This window comes from Galendromus occidentalis, unplaced genomic scaffold (genome assembly GCF_000255335.2).
Source record: "Galendromus occidentalis unplaced genomic scaffold, Mocc_1.1 scf7180000077006, whole genome shotgun sequence".
Lineage (NCBI taxonomy): Eukaryota > Metazoa > Arthropoda > Arachnida > Mesostigmata > Phytoseiidae > Galendromus > Galendromus occidentalis.
Window position 1 is genome coordinate 98,475 of NW_003804995.1, and position 18,915 is coordinate 117,389.

General features: G+C 50.8%; 5 protein-coding genes across 5 annotated transcripts; 4 read left to right on the forward strand and 1 right to left on the reverse strand.

Annotated features, from left to right (window-relative positions):
• Positions 1-41: 41 nt before the first annotated feature.
• LOC100897528 (uncharacterized) lies at positions 42-1,443 on the forward strand. The gene is made up of 4 exons (XM_029110674.1): positions 42-146; positions 393-673; positions 805-1,068; positions 1,187-1,443. Exons 1-4 carry the CDS (start codon positions 50-52, stop codon positions 1,370-1,372), a joined length of 828 nt encoding a protein of 275 aa, XP_028966507.1. The 5' UTR covers positions 42-49; the 3' UTR covers positions 1,373-1,443.
• Positions 1,444-1,600: 157 nt separating this feature from the next.
• On the reverse strand, positions 1,601-4,131 carry LOC100899546 (17-beta-hydroxysteroid dehydrogenase 14). The gene is made up of 7 exons (XM_003740549.1): positions 4,022-4,131; positions 3,771-3,904; positions 3,503-3,660; positions 2,876-2,993; positions 2,664-2,770; positions 2,126-2,183; positions 1,601-1,762 (listed from the first exon to the last, which is right to left on the reverse strand). Exons 1-7 carry the CDS (start codon positions 4,053-4,055, stop codon positions 1,601-1,603), a joined length of 771 nt encoding a protein of 256 aa, XP_003740597.1. The 5' UTR covers positions 4,056-4,131.
• Positions 4,132-5,904: 1,773 nt separating this feature from the next.
• Positions 5,905-8,174, forward strand: LOC100899689 (uncharacterized). The gene is made up of 7 exons (XM_003740550.1): positions 5,905-6,135; positions 6,445-6,646; positions 6,729-6,891; positions 6,964-7,056; positions 7,243-7,471; positions 7,587-7,788; positions 7,905-8,174. The coding sequence occupies exons 2-7, from the start codon at positions 6,447-6,449 to the stop codon at positions 8,152-8,154; spliced, it is 1,137 nt and encodes a 378-aa protein (XP_003740598.1). The 5' UTR covers positions 5,905-6,135; positions 6,445-6,446; the 3' UTR covers positions 8,155-8,174.
• Positions 8,175-9,902: 1,728 nt separating this feature from the next.
• On the forward strand, positions 9,903-10,872 carry Dd (CTD nuclear envelope phosphatase 1-like protein dullard). Its single transcript, XM_003740537.2, has one exon. It carries the CDS (start codon positions 9,906-9,908, stop codon positions 10,635-10,637), a length of 732 nt encoding a protein of 243 aa, XP_003740585.1. The 5' UTR covers positions 9,903-9,905; the 3' UTR covers positions 10,638-10,872.
• A 1,899-nt stretch (positions 10,873-12,771) lies between these two features.
• On the forward strand, positions 12,772-18,558 carry LOC100899827 (endoribonuclease Dicer). Its single transcript, XM_029110675.1, has 8 exons — positions 12,772-12,792; positions 12,943-13,269; positions 13,369-13,626; positions 13,917-15,296; positions 15,387-16,132; positions 16,239-17,160; positions 17,270-18,167; positions 18,278-18,558. Exons 1-8 carry the CDS (start codon positions 12,772-12,774, stop codon positions 18,556-18,558), a joined length of 4,833 nt encoding a protein of 1,610 aa, XP_028966508.1.
• The last annotated feature ends 357 nt before the right edge of the window (positions 18,559-18,915 follow it).

The following is an 18,915-nucleotide window of genomic DNA, read 5'->3' on the forward strand; positions in this document are numbered from 1 at the left end:
GCTCAGGTGAGCCTCTGCGGGAGTGAAGATGCATGCTGCTACCGGCTCGATGCGGTATTTAGAACAAGACCTGCGAAGACCGAACATGTGTAAAGGATCTGGACGCCAGTCAGACTTCCGTAAAGGCAGGACCGATCCCGATGCGAGTGAGTGGGTACACGTGTCATTATCACGACTAGGTCTCTCCTCCCCCGTCAGCCGGAATCGGGAGCTCGGAGTTCGAGGGTTTTGGGTGCGCCAATTGTCGGATTAGAACACTCCCCAACGGGTCGAGCGAGGCCAGAAGGGTCGGCGGAGAATTAATGGGGAACAGATTGCGGGATCGGTATTTCGATGGAGATCCCGATTTCGATTCGGTCCATCTCCAAATCTTGAATTCACATCGATTACAGACATCTCGCGGCGAACTCGATCGAGATCCAGACCTCAAAGGCAACGCAGTTTTTCTGTCGGCTCCAACGCTTCGACGAGGTCTCGTCGTCGGGACAGTGTTTCGACTTACTGGTCCCTGAATGATCTCAACAACCAGGTTCGATCGAGGTACGGCTGGCGTACCGTGCGCCTCATCAAGGATTTCGTGAGGGCGAACGAGCTCAGCGCCGAGTTCGTCAACACCGAGAACTTCCTTCGCAGATGCCGTGATGCTGGGCTCATCCCCGAAATTTATTGGGTGGTGAGTCACAAGTCCCCACGATCGATCGTCATTCGGAGATGCAGCTCTGGTTGCCATCGCTAAAGCCTTCCGATAGAATTTCGAATCGAGTCGGGAGGCGTGACAGAACTTCGTTTTCTCTTTCCACGAAGACTATCCCAGAAATACGTCACACCAAGGAAGTCACGCACCTGCTGGATAAGTGCTCCTTCCAGCTGATGTGCAAGGATCTCAAGAATAATCGCACGCGTCGTCAGCAGCTCGAGTTCCGCATCGATGACCTCGAAAAACAATTGTCTAATGTACTGTCGCAGAAGGACTTCCGACGAGTGCTCGACATCGGCAGGCAACATGGAGACATGTTGTTCGAGAAGATCCGTGACAAGCAGCGCAAAGACTTCAGCGATCTTCGCAAGGTGGTCGACGCGCCGAGCACTCGATCAAAATCGATAGAGTGAATGAGCTCCGGAACTCAATCTTAAGATCCGTGATGGAGGTCTCCACGATATATTGCTAACGTTTCGCTCCCCACAGCAGGCGGCAAGAAACCAAGAGCGGAAAGCGAAGAAAACTAACAGTTCCCCTCGAAAAATGAATCCCATGAGACGTGGGAAAGATCCCAGCGACCTCGGGAAGGAAGAGGAAAAACAACAAAGCGGAAGAGTACGGCGCCGCAGAGCGAACTCTCTCTCTTCAAAAGAGGCTTCCGACGATGAGTGATCTCCCGCAGCTCGGAAGACTGAGACTATTTTTCAAGTAATGAAGCGATTGAAATACATTTCTCGTCCCTTCCTCGAGGAGACTCTTCATTGCCCTAACCAGCAGCAGATATTTCTTTTATCGGATATCATCAAGAGTCGACTCTGAACTGGCGGGAATCGGCTGCCTGTTTATTTCGAATATTCGCTGTATCCTCGCAGGAATTTTCCAGGACAATCCTTGCGGAGATTACATGTTTGTAGCCCAGTAACATCCGGCCAGAAGACCGCCATCAACCCGATAATTTTCCCCCGTCGTAAACGTTGCTGTTGACAAGTGGATAATTGCCTTGGCGATCTCTTCCGACTTCCCCACACGGTTCAATGGGTATCTATCGGGCGTCATCCAAAACTGCAAACAACGGAAATTCTCCTTAACTCCACAGACAAATGAAGCCCCGAAGCAGAACATGAACAAAGAAGAGATCTCTCAACTCGAGATCCCTATCTTTTGGCGAGATATCATGGGGAGCTTCCCAAGTTAGGGCTCGGATCATCGGTCCCTGAATGCGAGACCCTTGAGCGCGAAGGATTCCGAAGATCGCCAGCAGAAAAGTCAAAGGAAACAGCTGGTGCTCTCCACCATTCCGGCGGGAGCTCCTTGGAATTTTCAGGGATATTCGCCGAATATCCCTGAAAATTCGGATACTTGGTCGAGCCAAACGGGTAGTGTGATTGAGCGAAGTTAATGTATTTTCTATTGCCCAAGACCTACCGCGTCGAAAGCGGTGCGGGAAACGCGGCCAATGTCGGTGTCTTGAATGACCCCGGGGCTGGAAAAATGATCACAGAAAATCATTAGTGAAAGAAAGGCTTGCGTGAGCAAGCTATCAGTATCTAGTTTGAAGATATTGTGGGGGACCACCATCTTCTTCCCTGTTGACACAAAAGTCATAGAAATCGACATAAGATGCACGACATATCGCTTCCTAGCCACAAGCGATAAAAGGTGTAACGATGACTAGCACTGTCGGAAAGCAGTCTGTGGGTCTATCTGCTGACGTCAACATTAGGTAATCTTATCGGGATCGCGTCGGTGATTATATCATGGAAACAGCGACGGCGAAAGCAGAAGGAGAATGAATGTGGTCTGAACCCATAAAACGATTGACTACGGTCGGCCTCTCTCTTCGGCTGCGAGGGCGAGAATTGGCCCAAGTGAGATCAGGAACTTAAGGGCGAAACTCGTTGGGAACAACATATGTAAATACTTCCTCGTGGATGGAAGGATATAGATATATACAGGTACTCACTTCACTGAGTTCACACGGACACCTTTAGGTCCCAAATCCACGGCGAGAGCTCTAGTGAGTGAGTCGAGAGCTCCCTTCGCCGCGCTGTAGGATATGACGACGTTTGACTGGGAATATTGGGAAATAAATATTTCGTTACAGTGTTTTGAAGGTATAACTCCCAATCTTCGATCAGCTTCGCGAATCAGTCTCACGGGAAGAAAATCACTCACAGCGGCTTGTCCAAGGACGGACGAGACATTCACGATGGAGCCCTGAGACTTCACTAGATGTGGGGTCGCGAGCTTAGCCAGACTGAACGGAGCGACGCAGTGCACTTCCAAAGTAGAGCTAGGGAAACGTTGGGAGCTTTATCTCCCCGTTCAGGACTCATCCGCCCGTGAAGAAAATCACAGACTCTCGATTTGGATTTAAGGACCTCCGGGCGGAAATATATATATAAATATACCTATACCCATATTTATGACCGAAAATTGCAGAATCGAAAGTCCGGGAGCATTTTCTGCATTATTTGTCTTTCTTGCGATGATCCGGAACCGGAACATGTCTGTCATCCGTCCAGTCCCGACATTCCGCTGTCTCGTTTTTCCTTCCGTGCTGTCTTTGAGACTCGCATCATGCTGCTCATTGCAGTGATGCTCCTCTCCACTGCTGACCACATCACACATCATTCGCTCAATGCCCCGGCCCCGTCTGTTTCGATTTCATTCGCTCAGATTTGCGCGGCATTAAGGCCGTTGATAACAACGAGTTGATGACTTGGTTCTTGTCAGCGGCTCAGCAGGCGAAACGCATGCCGTCAGCTGAAAGTATTCCCCGGCGAAATTCTCAATTCTTACCGTAAATCTTCAAGCGAGGTTCCATCGATGCCACCGTAGGAGGATGAATTGCCTGCATTGTTCACGAGACAATCGAGTTTCTCGTAGCGGATAATCGTTTCATTGACGAGTCGTTTCTGGATCTCCAGATCAGTTACGTCTCCGACGATTTGAGGTGGCTTTGTAATTCGGAGAGGATAAATTCTCATTTAGAAAGCCCAGATCCGCTCCATCTTATTCAAAGGCAATCGGCCGTGTGGGGCGACCATAGAAATTGTTCTCACCATACCTCGATCTGATTGAGCGAGCTGCACTCATCTGCAACACCTTGGAGCTTACTCGCATCGCGCCCATGCAAGGTAACTCTCCCTCCTTGGCGACAGATCTCCAAGGCGGTCGCCCGCCCTATTCCGGAGCTGGAGCCTGATGGATACACTCATCATTAGAATGAAATCGGTCAACCCCAGAGGAGACTCGCGCCAGATTATTTCCAAGAAAACTTCGAGAGGGGTTCGAGGATAAATCCTCCCGGGAGTTTACCGGTCACAATGTACACTTTGTCCTGCAGACTCATCGGGGTGAGGAACTGTAAGCACTTATTAAAGCAGGGCAAGTCGGGCTCAAACGGCCAAGAACGCTTTCAGAGCCGTGTCTTCACGAAGAAGGCTAGCGACCGCTTAGGAGCCGTGAGAGGGACTCCCATGCGGCGAGGGAGACGGGAGAAAAAACTTTGTTTGACGCCATCCAAGAATCATGAGAAGAATCCGCAAATAAAATGGAGCCTTGGAATGGCACTTTTTCCGGTCTTAGAACTCACATATTTGGAACTCATATTTCAGAGATTGTTTTCGCCGCGTTCCATAATGACGCGTGGATTCGTTAGTCGAGCAGTCTTCGCTCTCTAGTAGTGTAAGCGGACAATCCCGCTGGAAGCCGGAACTAGAAGAGAGAACAGAGACTGAAGAACCGTCGAGCGAACTCCCATAACCATGTGTACCAAAGAACGGCAGCCATTCTGGAAGAGTCGCGTCGGTCTCGAGTCTCGACGCACGCTTGTTGTGTCTGATCGAGGAGGAGCTTCAGAAATTGACGAAATTTGGCAGGTCTCTTGCTCGGATTGTTCCACCGGGAGAGTGTCACCCCAAGCTCCGATCCCTATCCGGACAAATCTCCGTCATTTTTTCATGGCAGTATGTCTACAGGAGATACCGTCATATCGTGGGAAGAAACGGACTCAAGAGGTGCAGGTGATGAGAAATCGATGTATTGGTGCTCCGCCGTTTCTCGGTCTTTGAGTCTTTCGAGAATGATTGACGATGAGAGCGAAACTCGAGAGCCGAGTGTTGAGCACCGCAAGACCGCGGATTCTGCGAGACCTGCGTTCGAAAAGTGCTCACGACGACCTGAAGCGATCTGTCGACTCTGCAATCGTCGGAAGCGGACGAAAGAGGCTCGCGGTCCCTGGAGCAGTCCGGGTACGGACCGCACAATTTCGATACCCGGGTTCTCTCCCAGCACAGGGGACACAGCTCAGATAGAGTACGAGAGAAGATACCGCTGCGACACTGCTGGACGCTTGACCGATGGAGACACACGATGAGAAGTGGAGATGTGGAGTCATCTTTGACTCTATCGCAGAGAAAATGATGCATACCTCGATAATCCACCTCGAGCATCATGGATCATGGGGGGTTGGAATTCTCAAGTGAATTGTGATAATTCGTCAGTTGACACGCGTCGGAGTTGACAGACTCTCGTGCGCGCGAAAGCGCTCGAAGCGGGAGAAGGATCTCAAGTCTGATCGGGGGAAACATGGGGGTCTAGCCGGCGTGGTCGATTCATTGCGGAAGATGTAACCCCGGTCCCGCTCATTCGTGAAGCGGCTCGCCCTCGGCCAATGGATTCCTCTCCAAACTTACTCCCTATTCGCTGCGATTCTCAGCGGAATTCAGCATTAGCTAAGATTCTCACTCGGATTTTCCTGCGCGCAAGGAATATCATAGGAGAATATCATAGCACGTTCCGTCAGTCTTGAGGATGATGCCAGCGGTGGAATTCGGACGTGCTAACACGGTTTCATTCCGCCGCCGCGTAGCGAATTAGGTAGAATTCAATGCATCATCAAACGATATTCGTCAGAGAGCTTGAGACAATAAGCCCAGATTCCGCTTGTAGGCATCTGATCTTGGCCTTGGAGCGGTAATATCGAAGAAATCGATGGTAGCTATTTCCCGTCTCTCAGTTACAGGCTCGGGATTCTTGAAGTACTCGCAGCCTCGTCCAACGCCTTGGCTATGGTCAGACATTCTCAACCGGCAGCGAATAAAGCTGCGAAGTGCGCGTGCGAACCTTGACTTGCAAGTGTATCGTGTCACCACATTCGGAGAAGCGACGGACATTGCGAATGTCCAAACAACTCTCTCAGATGACGTGCAGAAGATTTCGAATGCCTTTCTTCTGAAACGATCTTTCTATTGAGGGATACAACAAAGTCACAGTCCAATCTGAGCAGACGTTTGTGAAGCAATATCTCAGCTCGAGGGTATTCCTGAACCGGAATACGTGCGGCGACGAGCAAGGCGCTGCCTCTGTGTGGAAACCCTCGGATACTCAGTCCTCTCGTGGGTCGCTCCGTGTCGAGAGCCAGAGACGCGGTGAGTATGCGATTTCGAATTCCTGACGCCGTGCGAATCTTTGTACTCTGAATTTCACCAAATCTCTCGTTGAGAACTGTCCTTGACTCGCATTTTGGCTCAAGACGCGCGGAATCCATCCGTCCGTTGAGCGAAGTCCAAAGGGGGTATAACCGGGGAGTTCCTTGATTCGAGCTCGTCGGAGCAAACGCGAAAGGCGATACATGTTGAGCGGCTTGATCTCTGCAATCCATCGTTGTTGTTGCGTGGGATGGCTGGTCTCGATCATCGTGCGTGTAATACTTGGCGAATGCGAGAGGATTATTGCAGGAATGTCCGAATATCCATCGTCGGCGGGAAGTGGGCAGTCGTGGATGCCATCCCATGCAGGGGGCGCAAATCCAGCACAGAGTCATCACCAGCACAGAGGCCAGCAACAGACCGTCAATGCGCCGTTCCAATGCGGAATCTGTTACGACTACCTCAGCAGTAGCGTTGATGACCTCGACGAGCACATATTGAAGCATAAGAGGTGGGCCGGAAGCTTCTGGGCGACCAAATACTCGGTTTCCCCTCTTTTCGTAGAGAGGATAATTGCCTTTTATCGAATTCAGGGAGCTGGCTGATCGACTAGAAGTCCAGCAACAGCCCACCTGTGAGAGCCAAGACGTGGCATACATATCCCAAAATCATCAACAATTGGTCTATTACGAAGGTCCGCCCCATGCCGGGGTGCAAGGCCAGGCCTTCGAATATACGACACAGTCCGGCAGTAATGTGAGTTTTCGCTATTGTGTATAACCTCCTGGGACTTTTTCATTTCTCTTGAGACTACTCGTCAAATAAAAGTTCCAGCAAGCACCTCAATACCGAGAGCGTGCACACGATTACAAGTCTGCGGAGAAGTACTATCACCATCATCCCGCACTCCTTCACCATCAGGTACGAAAGCATGAAATTGTTCGGGATAAGAACAACTCGGAGCATCACCGTGTCCCGGTCATTTGGAACTCTAGGCTTGACTGATAGGATTCGGAGCTCCGGTGCTCCGGTCTTTTGGAACTCTAGACTTGACAGATAGGATCCAGACCTCTCCTGAAACTCCCGATGGATCCTTTTCCTCCGCAGGCGTCTTCTCCCTTGACGAGCTTGTACGCTACCGACAATCTCAATCGGCTTCCAACCGACTCGAGCTCCATGCAGCAGGACGATTTTTCGCAAGTTCCCATGAAACGAGGTCGGTTCGATTCACATGCTTACGAGAGGGACGAGCATCAACAGCATCACGCGGGAAGACCAGACCTCAACGAAGAAAACACGGCCGATGCAGAACCTCCGGCAGATTCTATGAGAGGAGGTCAGTATCTGATTACATGATATTATCAAAATATTAATCCGGTCTGAATTTGGAAGATATCGGAGGAGCGGAACTCAAATGAGTTATCATTGTGATTCGACGGTTTTGCCGGCAGACCTCGAGAACGGACCGGTTTCCTTCGCGAGTGCAGAGTCGGCTAACTCTATCTCGTACCATGCTCAACAAACGAGCAAGCAAGAAAATGCGTCGCCGACTGAGACGGACAATGGCGAGGAACATCCGAGCGCGAATTTCGGTGGCGAGGATGCGAACTCTCTCCAGGACCTCACAACTGCGGACGCTCCTCGAGAAGATGAGTATGTAGCACCACTTCGTGAATATATCGTGAATGAATCCAGCATCTCCTGTTCGTGTAGTCCCCATCACGCCTGAGCACGGGACACCCCGATTGAGTGATTTCCATCTCGTTCAGGAATGATGCCAGGAACTCGAACGCTCAGACTTCGAAGGAGTCGAATGTCAACGATTTTGAGTCGGATTTGAGCTCGACGGTCGAGGGCTCTTCAAAAGTGGTCGAAGCGCCTTCTGACCCGGACGCACGTACTGACAATGAGACGATGAAGGGAGATGCTTCGGTGAAAAGCGGTGACTTCGGTGTCGGACACGCCGAGCGAATCCCTAGAACTAGGAGATCGGCTCGCATGCACACAGGTCGCAGGTAGTTCGCCCTACAGAAAAAAATACTTTAATGTTTTCCACGAGCGACATGGAGGGCAGCGCTCCCGGGAGAAGTGCCCTGCGAAGCACAGGGGGCGATTTACTCTTCGCCCGAGACACCGAATATTAGTCGGAGTTTTGTTTTCCGGTGAAACGGGAGGGATTGTTTTTTGAGAGTGAGCTTGCCGCTGCGAGAGAAGATTTCTGAAATATATCATTTGTTGAGGAACCGTCTCATCGAGATGAACATTGCCTTGATGTACGAGAGGGTATCGCTTAATTTTGCAATAAAGGAAAAATAACAGCCACCCGACTCGCTCACCGCTCCTTGCCGAATGGAAGACACCGATCTGGGGCTCGAGTCATTTTCGAAATAGAGATTCGAGCTCACTCGGAGCCTCAAGGTACAAGCTCGAGATCTGACCGACAGGTTCTTTAGCGCCGGAGAGAGGGTCAGAATTTCGATCGAGATATTGGAAATTCTCTATGATGTCTCGGACGAAGGCTGACAGAATTGTGTTTGTCCCGGGCGTCGTAGGTATCGTCCCGGCCTCAGATACGGTATGAGGTTCGATAATTCTCCAGGAGCTGTGTCTGAACCGAGGCGTTTCGCAGTCGTCACTCGATCAGAAGATTGCGGAGTTACGTTGGTGTTCGGAGCGGCTGTGAGATAAGGCTCTCGCTTCATCGCGTCGACCAATGCTTTCTGTTCCGAAAATAATGTTAACGATGTGGGAGATATCAGGATCGCACCTCCCCAAGATAGGCAAGCAGGACTCGGAGTAGCTGCTGGGAGAGAATTGTAGCATCGAACATGCCGGCTCTCTCAGCAGCATTAGATCCCATCCTCACTCGAAAGTGGTCTTCTTGGGGTGAGACGAAGTCGACAGGAAGATTCATCCCGATAGGACGCGCACGAGTTGGATAAGACCAGGATGACTGCTAGAAGTCCCCTCTTGTTTGAGATTCCGAAGATTCCGAAACTTGGCGGTGATGAATTCGAACAGCTACGGGAATGAAACGCGGTCGGGCGTGGTCGTCCGGGGACTCAGTTATCTAGGTCTTCTCCACACAGAATCATTCATCTGACGAGCATCCGTCCAGAAGATGCAAACGTCCTCGAACGTCGGACCTCTCGTCTGCAGGCGAGAGACTCGGTATTCCCCCGGGAGACCCGATTGCACCTGCGAGCTGACGATTTCCTAGGATCGAGCGCAAGGATGGGAGAAAGCTACGAGGCGTCGGCGCAGCGTAAAGATCCCTCGAACGCGGCAATTTCTCGGATTTCGTCTTTCCCAAGCAGCGATCACCGTCATCATTGCCTAGCAAAACAGTCGTCTGCAACCGTCTATGAACGAACTTCACTTCAGGATACTTCATTAGGTTGCGCTCCTCCGCGTTCCCCGCCGTTCCTCAGGAAGGTATGCTCGAGGTATAGCGTTCCTCTGTCCGACAGGAACGCCGTTCCTCCATTCCGCCGTTCCTGAGGAATTCCAAGTTATCATAACTCCAGAAGTGTGTGATTTTGTATGTGAGAAACGACCCGCTTCAGAACGAACGAACGCTCACTCACGTCGAGCAAGTAAAGCAAGAGAACAGAATAAGTGATATAACAGCCCTCTACACACAAGGCACCGGTTGACGGCTGCAGCATCAACGATTCAGAATCGAGCGTATTCAGGCAACAAGGTCAGGCCACCGGCGGCAGCGGAAGCAGCAGCAGCGGCGGCGGTAAAGCAAAAAGGACAAGATCATCATGCTCAAACGGGTCCGCATTGCGTTGCGTGCATTTTTGTTGCGAACCGCTAGAGTTTGGACGTTTCTCTGTTATCTTCTGAGACGACAATTCCTCGCCGTGAGCCAACATCAAACGGTCCAGTATCGGAACCTGCCCCTATCACCCCTGTCCAAACATCGGTTGAGTTTGGTCAAGCGGAAGGTTCTCGTTCTAGACTTGGATGAGACGTTGATACACTCATACCACGATGGAATGCTACGGCAGACAGTGCCTTCCGGCACCCCCCCGAACTTCGTGCTCAAGGTCACCATCGAACGTCATCCCGTGCGCTTCTTCGTACACAAACGACCTCACGTAGACTACTTTCTGGAAGTAGTTTCACAGTGGTACGAACTAGTCGTGTTCACTGCGTCCATGGAAATATACGGAGCAGCTGTAGCTGATCGGCTGGATAACGGCCGCGGAGTCATGAGGAGAAGATTCTTCCGGCAGCACTGTACGCTCGACTACGGAGGCTATACCAAAGACCTGTGCGCCATCAACCCGGATCTCAGCAGTGTCTTCATCCTCGACAACTCGCCATCGGCTTACAAGCTCTTCCCGGATAACGCGATTCCTATAAAGAGTTGGTTCAATGATCCAAACGACACAGCCTTGTTGAATCTTCTTCCAGTGCTAGATGCCTTGAGATTTTGTTCGGACGTACGATCGATATTGAGTCGGAACCTTCATCGTCATCACATGTGGTAGATACACCATTTCACCCGCTACTGGATCGGGACTCCAATGAATCGAGCAGCATCCCTGAGACATTCTGGTTCGCGCACGACGGGAATAATATCATCAACTATTTTCGGCAGGATCGTACGCGCGCATTTGTACCTCCAGATTCTATCCGATACGTGCGTACCCGTTCGTTCCCTCGAGCCTCAATTCTCACATGTACCATATTTGAGCTCACCGGTATGTCTGGGTGTTTCTTACATGCTCGGAGCTATTCGAGATCCTCAAAGCGTGCGTTCGGGTATCTGCTACTCCGAAGAGCTCATTTGTGTACTCAAGGGTTTGTCCCGAAGCATGCCTGCGTGATGGGTAGGTAGATGGGTACGAGAGTGCCTGCATGCGAGCAGGTCACCGGGATCCCTCATGCGTACGAATGTTTGCGAATGTGAATGTGTGATACGGCTCAACCTCGATAGGTGATGCCACAGCCATTTGCGTGATACTGAAGAGAGAGGCAAACTTTTGAGGGTCGGAAACTCAATTGAATGTTTATTGCAACGACGAGTGGATGGTTATAGCGCCTCACCGCCCCGATCCCAAAAATAAGAGACGAAGAGAACATGAATAGATGAATGGGTTGGAAACGTCGATCTTGGAGAAGTCCGTTAGTTCTGTGAACAGTCCTCGATCCGGAGCTTGATTTATCAAGAGCTCTGGCCTCGAGGACAAGGTCAGCATCCGAGGGCCAGAGTGACTCGAAGTGCATGGTTTTCTACATTATAAGTTTAAATCTGAGAACACCAAGCCAAACTGTGAGTAGGAAGTCTTCAATAAAGCGTCTGAATTTACGAGTTATGAAACGGTATCTTCAATCGAGCGTGTCAGCAGCCTTATCGCGTCCCAAGCCACCGAAACCGCCAAGGAACTACGCGGTGACGTTTCGCTCTCGACAATGACGGGATCCAAACCGCTAATCCCTCCCGAGCGCTTCACAGGAGAACGAGTCGTTCGCGCCTCTGCCTTATCCCAGGTCTCGAGACAAGAGCTACCAGGACCGACATGCTGCGATATTTCCCTGGAGACCTCTTCGCAGAAAAAGCGAGATTAAAAATGATGCGACTATCCCTGATTTGATTCTATTCGGGAACCTCGAAACTCAAAACCCATCCCCGGCAAGCTACTAAATCAAACCTCGCGATGAAATTCGACAGGTTGTCTCCGAAGTCATGGCCTTCATTTCAGAGGAGTTCTAGATACCGCAAAAGTTCCTGTGGGTCCAGCTTAATCATGACATGACACACATTCGACTCGAGACCGTCCGACCACAATGCTCCTCGCACAGGTGTTCGCGGAATTTATTCTGTCCAGATCTCTGGCGTTGAGAGTTGAGAGCGATTGAGTTTTCGATGTCAAACAATATTCGCCCAATCGAAGCCATGAACCCGGGACGTTCACCATAAGATGTGATGCCGAGCAAGAGTCACACTGAATACCTCTCAAGTGTCTCCATGGAAGAGGTTCGGCGATCAAATAGAAAAGGTATGGGAGACTGGCTTAGATTCGAGAATCGTCACCCGAGATATATATACTGTTCCTCTCGGAAACATGCAACCTAGATCACGAAGAAGCACCACAGCTGGGCTGATGGTCGGCGTTTTTGTCCGGAATTTTACTGCCGAGGTCGGTCTCTGGACTGATCATCGTCTCGAACTTCTGATGTTGTCGTTTCCCTGATCGGGATGAATGGACCCGCGGCGGTGCGAGATCATTTGTGGTGACCATATTGTTGCATTGAGCAGCTTTCTCTCACCCCATTGATTCGAAAAAGAGCAGTGAGAGAGAGAAAGCTCGTGGGTTTGTTATTGTGTTGTTTCTACAAGGAGAGGCAAAACCTTCGTCTGCTATAGTTGGTGTTCGATTTTGCGTCTCACATGATGATCAGAATATAAATTTCGATGTTCACGCGGATTAGCAATCAGTGCCCGACATACCGATGATCGAGTTCGAGGAGCTGGTCAGTCTGGTCTTCGATCTGAGGATTTGTGCTCCCGTGTGATCCCAGGAGCCGTAGTCGCTCTGAGGCCCATGGGAAAATCCTGACCGTACGATGATTAAATCTTCATGAAAGAAGACCCCTGCCCGGGCAGCTCGATCAAGGAGCATGGCAGATAGGGACAAAATGGTGAGACTCTCGATCCGAGAACTCCGGCACGAGACGGAAATCGTATCCGATCGGATTTCCCATTGCTCGCATTCAGGCAAACGTCAACCTATTTCTGACTGCATCAGGTCGAATAATGACACCAATGAAATCAAACCACCCCGATTGCAGGACGAAAGCTTAGAAGCCGCCGATGCGAGAGCACGTATCGAACGTGCTAGATCGTATCAAATCGAGCTGTTCAAATCCGCAAAGGAACGAAATACCATAGTGTGCTTGGGCACTGGCACAGGCAAGACCTATATATCGGTGCTTCTATTGAAACATCTCGAACATGAAGTATCCGGGTGCTGGGTCGATGGAGAGCCAGCGACTCCGGGATCCGGAGGCAAGCGTTCGATATTTTTGGCGCCGACAGTCCCGCTGGTCGAACAGCAGGGAGCTGTGCTCGGACGACACCTGAGCGTGAAGGTTGGAATTTACGTTGGCGCAATGCAGGTATGGTCCGATAGCTAATGGGAGACCCATGGAATACTGTCGAAGGTGAAACATGGAAGCCCTCTCGGTACGATGGTAATAAATGAGATTCCTAAACAGGTTGACCTCTGGTCCCGCGAACGATGGGTCAACGAGCTCAAGGCGCACGGCGTCCTTGTGATGACACCCGCGATCCTCTACAACGCCGCGTGTCACGGCTTCATACCGCTCAATAAAATCAGCCTCATCGTGATGGATGAATGCCATCGAGCCACGGGCGACGACAACTATGTGTCCATAATGAAACTGTACAAAGATCTTCAGCCACAAGACCGGCCGAGAGTCCTCGGACTGACCGGCTCCGTTATTAACTCCGCCGTAAGTTCCCAAGTATTTCCCTTCCGGTGTTGCCTTAGGGACATAATATCCACGGCGAGCTCAAGATCCATCCGACGATCCATGCAGAAGCGAGGGGTTCGAGCCTCACGCGAACTACCCGAGGAGATCTGGGCTCTCTGGAATCCCACTGTCTCCTCGGTCGTAATTGCGTCTCGATTGCAATTCCACGTACCGAGCTCCAATCTGTGGAAATAGAAAGCACATTGAATAGAATAATATGAAATACAGAATAATTAAAATTTATAATAATTGCTGCATACATTCTCCAGCTCCGCGGAGTGCAGGTGACCAGGAGGATTCGCGAGCTGGAAGCCACATTGTTCTCGACTGCGAGCTCTGCGAGCGGGCTCGTATCAATGTATTGCACTAAGCCTAAAGAGATGATTGTATCGTGTCCAAGCCGCAACCCGCATAATCGCCTACCGATCGATGCTTCGTCGATGGAAGACTTGGAGGATTGTGACGACCTCAAGGATTTCCAGAAGATCCTCTCCGGTCTCAGTTCATGCTACGAGGAATGCGGGGCGTTCTGTACGCTCAGACTTATCGAATTCCGGCAGCGCGAGCTGTCCAGGAATGTCGGCGACTCGCAATATCCAGAGGAGCTGCGCGAGTACTTGATGCCCAAGATGAAGATCCTCGAGCGTATGAAGAAGTTCTTGGGCAAATCGCCGCCCCTACTGGATGTACCTCCTAAAATGCATCGTCTGCTGGAGGTGTTAGCGGCGTTCAGGACCAATCCTGCGGGCCTCTGTGGGATCGTATTCGTGAAATTGCGGGTTATTGCCTACGTATTGTATCAATGGCTGGGAGAACTCTCTAAGACAGACGACTGGAGATTTCTTCGTTGTGCATTCATCGTTGGCCACAACCAAGCCCCCATGTCCACGTCGAATAGGGAGTTCGAGAATTTCAAAATGAACTCTAAAGCACAACGTCGGACCATCGCCGCGTTCAGAGACGGAGTTTATAATTTGCTGCTGGCGACCAACGTCATCGAAGAAGGCATGGATGTACCGGCTTGCAACCTCGTCGTTCGTTTCGATGCGCCTCGCGACGCACGGTCTTACACCCAGTCGAAGGGCCGTGCGCGCGCCCGACAATCCTTATATGTGGTTTTGTGCGACGAGAATGAACGTCTCGAAGTCGAGGACATGATCGATAGTTTCCAGGAAACTGAGAGAATCGTGACCACGTTCTGCGACCAGACTCGTCGTTCACCCGATGCTGAAGAAAGCGAGACAGTGCTCCGTGACGATGAGTTTCTGGAGCCGTTCATCGCTGGTGAGGCGAGGATAAGCGCGAAATCCGCAATGAGCATCCTCTGCTGGTATTGCCAGACCATCGTTCATGACCAATACTCGAATAGCCTCCCGGAGTTCTTCACGCTCGACAAGAACGATGAGGGTTTCACGATGTCTCTGACGATGCCATTGCTGTGTCCTGTTCGGGAGAGTATCACCAACGAGGACAGACCAATGCCGACCAGAGCCAAAGCTAAAGCCTATCTCGCGTTGGAAATGTGTCGGAAACTCCACGAAAAACGCGAACTCACCGAGCATCTATTGCCAAGAAAACTGACCACTGGAAGATACAGCTCCGCCTGGATGTCCGACGAAGACAGGACCATTCTCGAAGAAATCCGACCGGTAAGATCACTGCAGGAAATACCGAGATTTCATTCATATCGTACGTGCTTGATAGTCGAGTCGTAACGGCGAGCTGACTTTTCTCTGCAGAAAATGACAAGATGTCCAGACACGCGCCACAAAACCCGGCAATATCTGAACCGCCGTGCGATTGCACCGCCCCTGGAGATTCTGGAAGAGAACAGGGATTGCGGATGCATCGACGAGTGCCATCTCTACGTGTTCAAGAACAGCGTTTTCGAGAAATCCTCTTCGAGGAGTACGGGTGCCAAAAGTCCTGCTGACGGCCCTCAGGGTTCGACTTATCTTGGAATTCTAGTCAGAAATCGAGATGAACAGCTGGAAAATCTTCCGCGTTTTCCGATATTCACCGAGTCTAGTGAACAGCTGATCGATGTCGTTTACGCGGGCACGGTGTCGATGTCACAGAGTAAGAAGGCGACTTTCGCTCGTTTCAATCGGTACATTTTCTCCGTCGTTCTGAACATCGGGTGCAGCGCTACGAAGCCCTTGACGAATTTCGCGGTACCATGCGTTGTGCCCGTCGACGAGCTGGGAGACGAAGCCTTCGAGATCAATTTGCGAGTCGCCCAGAGTGTCGGTGTAGCCACCCAGCCGGATTATGAGCGCTTCATCTTCGACAAAGAACTCTACGAAGACGCCGTCGTTGAAGTTTTGTTCCATGAGAATGAAAATGCACCTCCTGTCAACCGGAACGTGCAAGGACGTGGTCCCAGAGACTACTTTAACAGATATTACGTGCGCAACCCGTGCGCCACCGACGCCGCCGGGAAACCATTGTCTCTAACCGCGTCTGGATACTTCCCATTCGCTCCGTGAGTGGATTATTATTATCGAGAAAGTCGTTCATCCTCCACGAATAATCATTCGAATTTCGACGATGACAGTTTCTGATTTTTTCTAATTGGCGTTTCTTCGCAGGGATCTCAACTTCTTGGAATATTTCGGAGGAAAGCAGATGCGTTGCAGACCGAATGTGCCCACAAACGAAGATCAGCCCATTCTGGAGCTGGAGAGCGTTGAGAGCAGTTTAGAGATGCTCTTCCCTTCCGCCGAATCTTCCGACCGAGGCTCGAAGAAGGCTGTGCGATCCCTCGCCTACGTCCCAGCCCAATTCGTGGTTGTGCACAAAATGAAAGCAAATCTGTGGCGGAGAGCTGTTTGTCTACCGAGTATTTTGTATCGCTTGAACAGATTCCACGTCTGTGAGACGCTCCGCAGAACGATCGCGCGGGCTACGGGCATTGGTCCTGCGAATGAAAATCATCGATGGGAGCCTGCTCAGATCCGAGCGGAACGGAGGGAATTCAGAAGAACTGAAATCAGCCTGAAACATCTGAAGCTCGAGTTCGTCTATCCCGATCTCAATGATTGCGAAGGACCGTCGGCAGCCGATTTCGTGAGAATTCTCTCAAAGCCTACGACGTCCGTCGATGAGTTGGATATCGGACGGTACCGTCTCGTGGGTGAATCCTTCCTACAGATGGTCATTGGCTTCTCGTTGCACGATCAGAGAAGGAATCTTCATGAGAAGGAGCTCCGATCCTTACGTAGCTACAAAATCTCTACGAGGAATCTCCTTGTTCGGGCATACGAGCGGAATATCACCGAAATACTGGATAATGTCAAGTTCATCGCGAAAGAGAATTTCCTCCCGCCTGGGTATCGGACTCTCGAAAAGGAAGAGAAGCTCTTGGACACAACATTCCGTCTAGCTGTGTACAGGTCCTACGGTTTCGAAATCGACGGGAGCCTCTGCCTCAGAGAGCTCAGGCACGCGACAAATCTCGAAGAAGTCGTCAAAGCGATTGCAGAGCTAGACCCAGAAGAGCTTCAACACGAGGTAAGTCCTCCAGTGAACTCGAAGGTTCGGCGGAATTCTCAGAGACGGATTCATTTTCTGTCGGTCATCAAGTGGGGGTGTCCATATCAACATGGCGAATTTTTTGCAGACTTTACAAACGACGCTCGAGGCGGGTGAGCTCCCATCGCAAGTTCCTGTGAAGAAATTTCAAACATACAGGGCTCGGGTTGCCGCGGATGCGGTGAAAGCTATCACGGGTTTGGCCGTTGACAAATGCGGGCCTTCAGGAGCCTTGAGGGTGATGCGATGGCTCGGCCTCGAATTCGGTCGATCGATAGACTCGCCGGATTTCGTCGACGCCTTCGCCCTGAATTTGGATTCACTTCGAGTCAGTGACTCGGACGCAGTGATTCTTAATCGGTTGCATCAGATCGAAACGGTGGAGAGTCGTCTCCGTTACCGTTTCGAACACAAGGCGTTGGTCTTGGAGGCGATAACGCATCACTCGTACAGAGGAGACTCCTTGACGCAATCTAATGTACAATTATGCAGCATCGGAGCCGTGGTTATCGAATACCTCATTTCTAAATTCATCGCATCACTCCCGCTCGACGTTGAATCGTACAACTTATTCGAGCTGAGAGCGTCCATCTGCAGCGCGGTCAACCATGCGCACATCGTCGCGAAGAATGGTTTACACAAGAACTTGCTCTATACAAATCAATCGCTTTTCACTGTGATCAGGAATTATATCGACTGCTTAGATGATTACGAACCGCAGCCGAGTAAAAGTCTGGGCGATTGGGAATCGGATGACACCGACGATGATCGGGTGCCGCTGGCGCTCGCGGAAATGTTGATGGCTCTCGTTGGGGCTGTTTTCATCGACTCGGGCAAGAATCTCGAGATTGTATGGTCCGTCTACGCTGAGCTTTGCGGCGAGCAGATCCTGCGTTTGGCGAACAACATCCCGATAAGTCCCATCAGAGAGCTCTTCGCGAGATTCCCAGGCAGCTACTTCGAGTACAGCCTCTCCTGGGATGATGGTAAGCGTTCACTCCCATCCTGATCGAGCCCCTCAATTGCGCTATATCTATTTGTACGGTCTCCATCGAGATACGCAGACTAGAGAAACAATTTTCCTCTCCTGTTTCAGTGTACGAGGGAGACTTCATCGAGGTCACGCTGTGCGTGCAATACCCCGGCGGAACAATCGCTCGTTTCAGCCAGCTCGCAAACAGCAAAGCTGAGGGCCGGATTTCGATCGCGAAGAAGTTCCTCAACAAATTGGAAACGCAAGAACAGCAGAAGAATATTGAAAAAAATAAGATAGCGGAAGAGTATCTTCAGATTCTGGAGAAAGCTCTCCTCGAAGCGGAGTCGCTCAAGAGCCGGAAATTCGGGCCTTTCGGAATTTCTCGTGCGACAGCTTTCTGAGGCGGAGCTTGACCGTGTTGACCCTATTCTATCTGGGAAAGCAATCGCTCAAGTCCCAGGTTGTGTCTCACCAGCCACCATGCATTTGTATCTCGTTCGGTCTGTTGCCTTACATTTATTTCTGTAGAATTCGGTGCGACATAATTCGGTCCCGCATACGATGGCGGCAAATCTCATGAATCATCGAATTAGATGGCGACTTCAGGTCTCCATCAAGCTGTTAATCATGATATGATTGGGCTTCGACTGGCAGGGTCATTGACCGGGAGTGAGAGATCGACGCACACAGATGTAATCCGGAAGCGAGGAATAACTCGAGATTTCCGTCGCTTTCGAAACTTTCAGTCTTGTAAACTA

Coding starts and splice junctions, on each gene's coding strand:
- LOC100897528 (XM_029110674.1), top strand. CDS start 50: ATGCGGTATTTAGAACAAGACCTGCGAAGACCGAACATGTGTAAAGGA. Junction 674..804: donor TCCCCGAAATTTATTGGGTG/GTGAGTCACAAG, acceptor CTTTCCACGAAG/ACTATCCCAGAAATACGTCA. Junction 1,069..1,186: donor ACTTCAGCGATCTTCGCAAG/GTGGTCGACGCG, acceptor CGCTCCCCACAG/CAGGCGGCAAGAAACCAAGA.
- LOC100899546 (XM_003740549.1), bottom strand. CDS start 4,055: ATGAGTCTGCAGGACAAAGTGTACATTGTGACCG. Junction 2,771..2,875: donor CCGTCCTTGGACAAGCCGCT/GTGAGTGATTTT, acceptor CAATATTCCCAG/TCAAACGTCGTCATATCCTA. Junction 2,184..2,663: donor GTCCGTGTGAACTCAGTGAA/GTGAGTACCTGT, acceptor TCATTTTTCCAG/CCCCGGGGTCATTCAAGACA.
- LOC100899689 (XM_003740550.1), top strand. CDS start 6,447: ATGTCCGAATATCCATCGTCGGCGGGAAGTGGGCAGTCGTGGATGCCA. Junction 6,647..6,728: donor CACATATTGAAGCATAAGAG/GTGGGCCGGAAG, acceptor TATCGAATTCAG/GGAGCTGGCTGATCGACTAG. Junction 7,789..7,904: donor GACGCTCCTCGAGAAGATGA/GTATGTAGCACC, acceptor CATCTCGTTCAG/GAATGATGCCAGGAACTCGA.
- Dd (XM_003740537.2), top strand. CDS start 9,906: ATGCTCAAACGGGTCCGCATTGCGTTGCGTGCATTTTTGTTGCGAACC.
- LOC100899827 (XM_029110675.1), top strand. CDS start 12,772: ATGGCAGATAGGGACAAAATG. Junction 13,627..13,916: donor GCTCCGTTATTAACTCCGCC/GTAAGTTCCCAA, acceptor TACATTCTCCAG/CTCCGCGGAGTGCAGGTGAC. Junction 15,297..15,386: donor TTCTCGAAGAAATCCGACCG/GTAAGATCACTG, acceptor TTTTCTCTGCAG/AAAATGACAAGATGTCCAGA.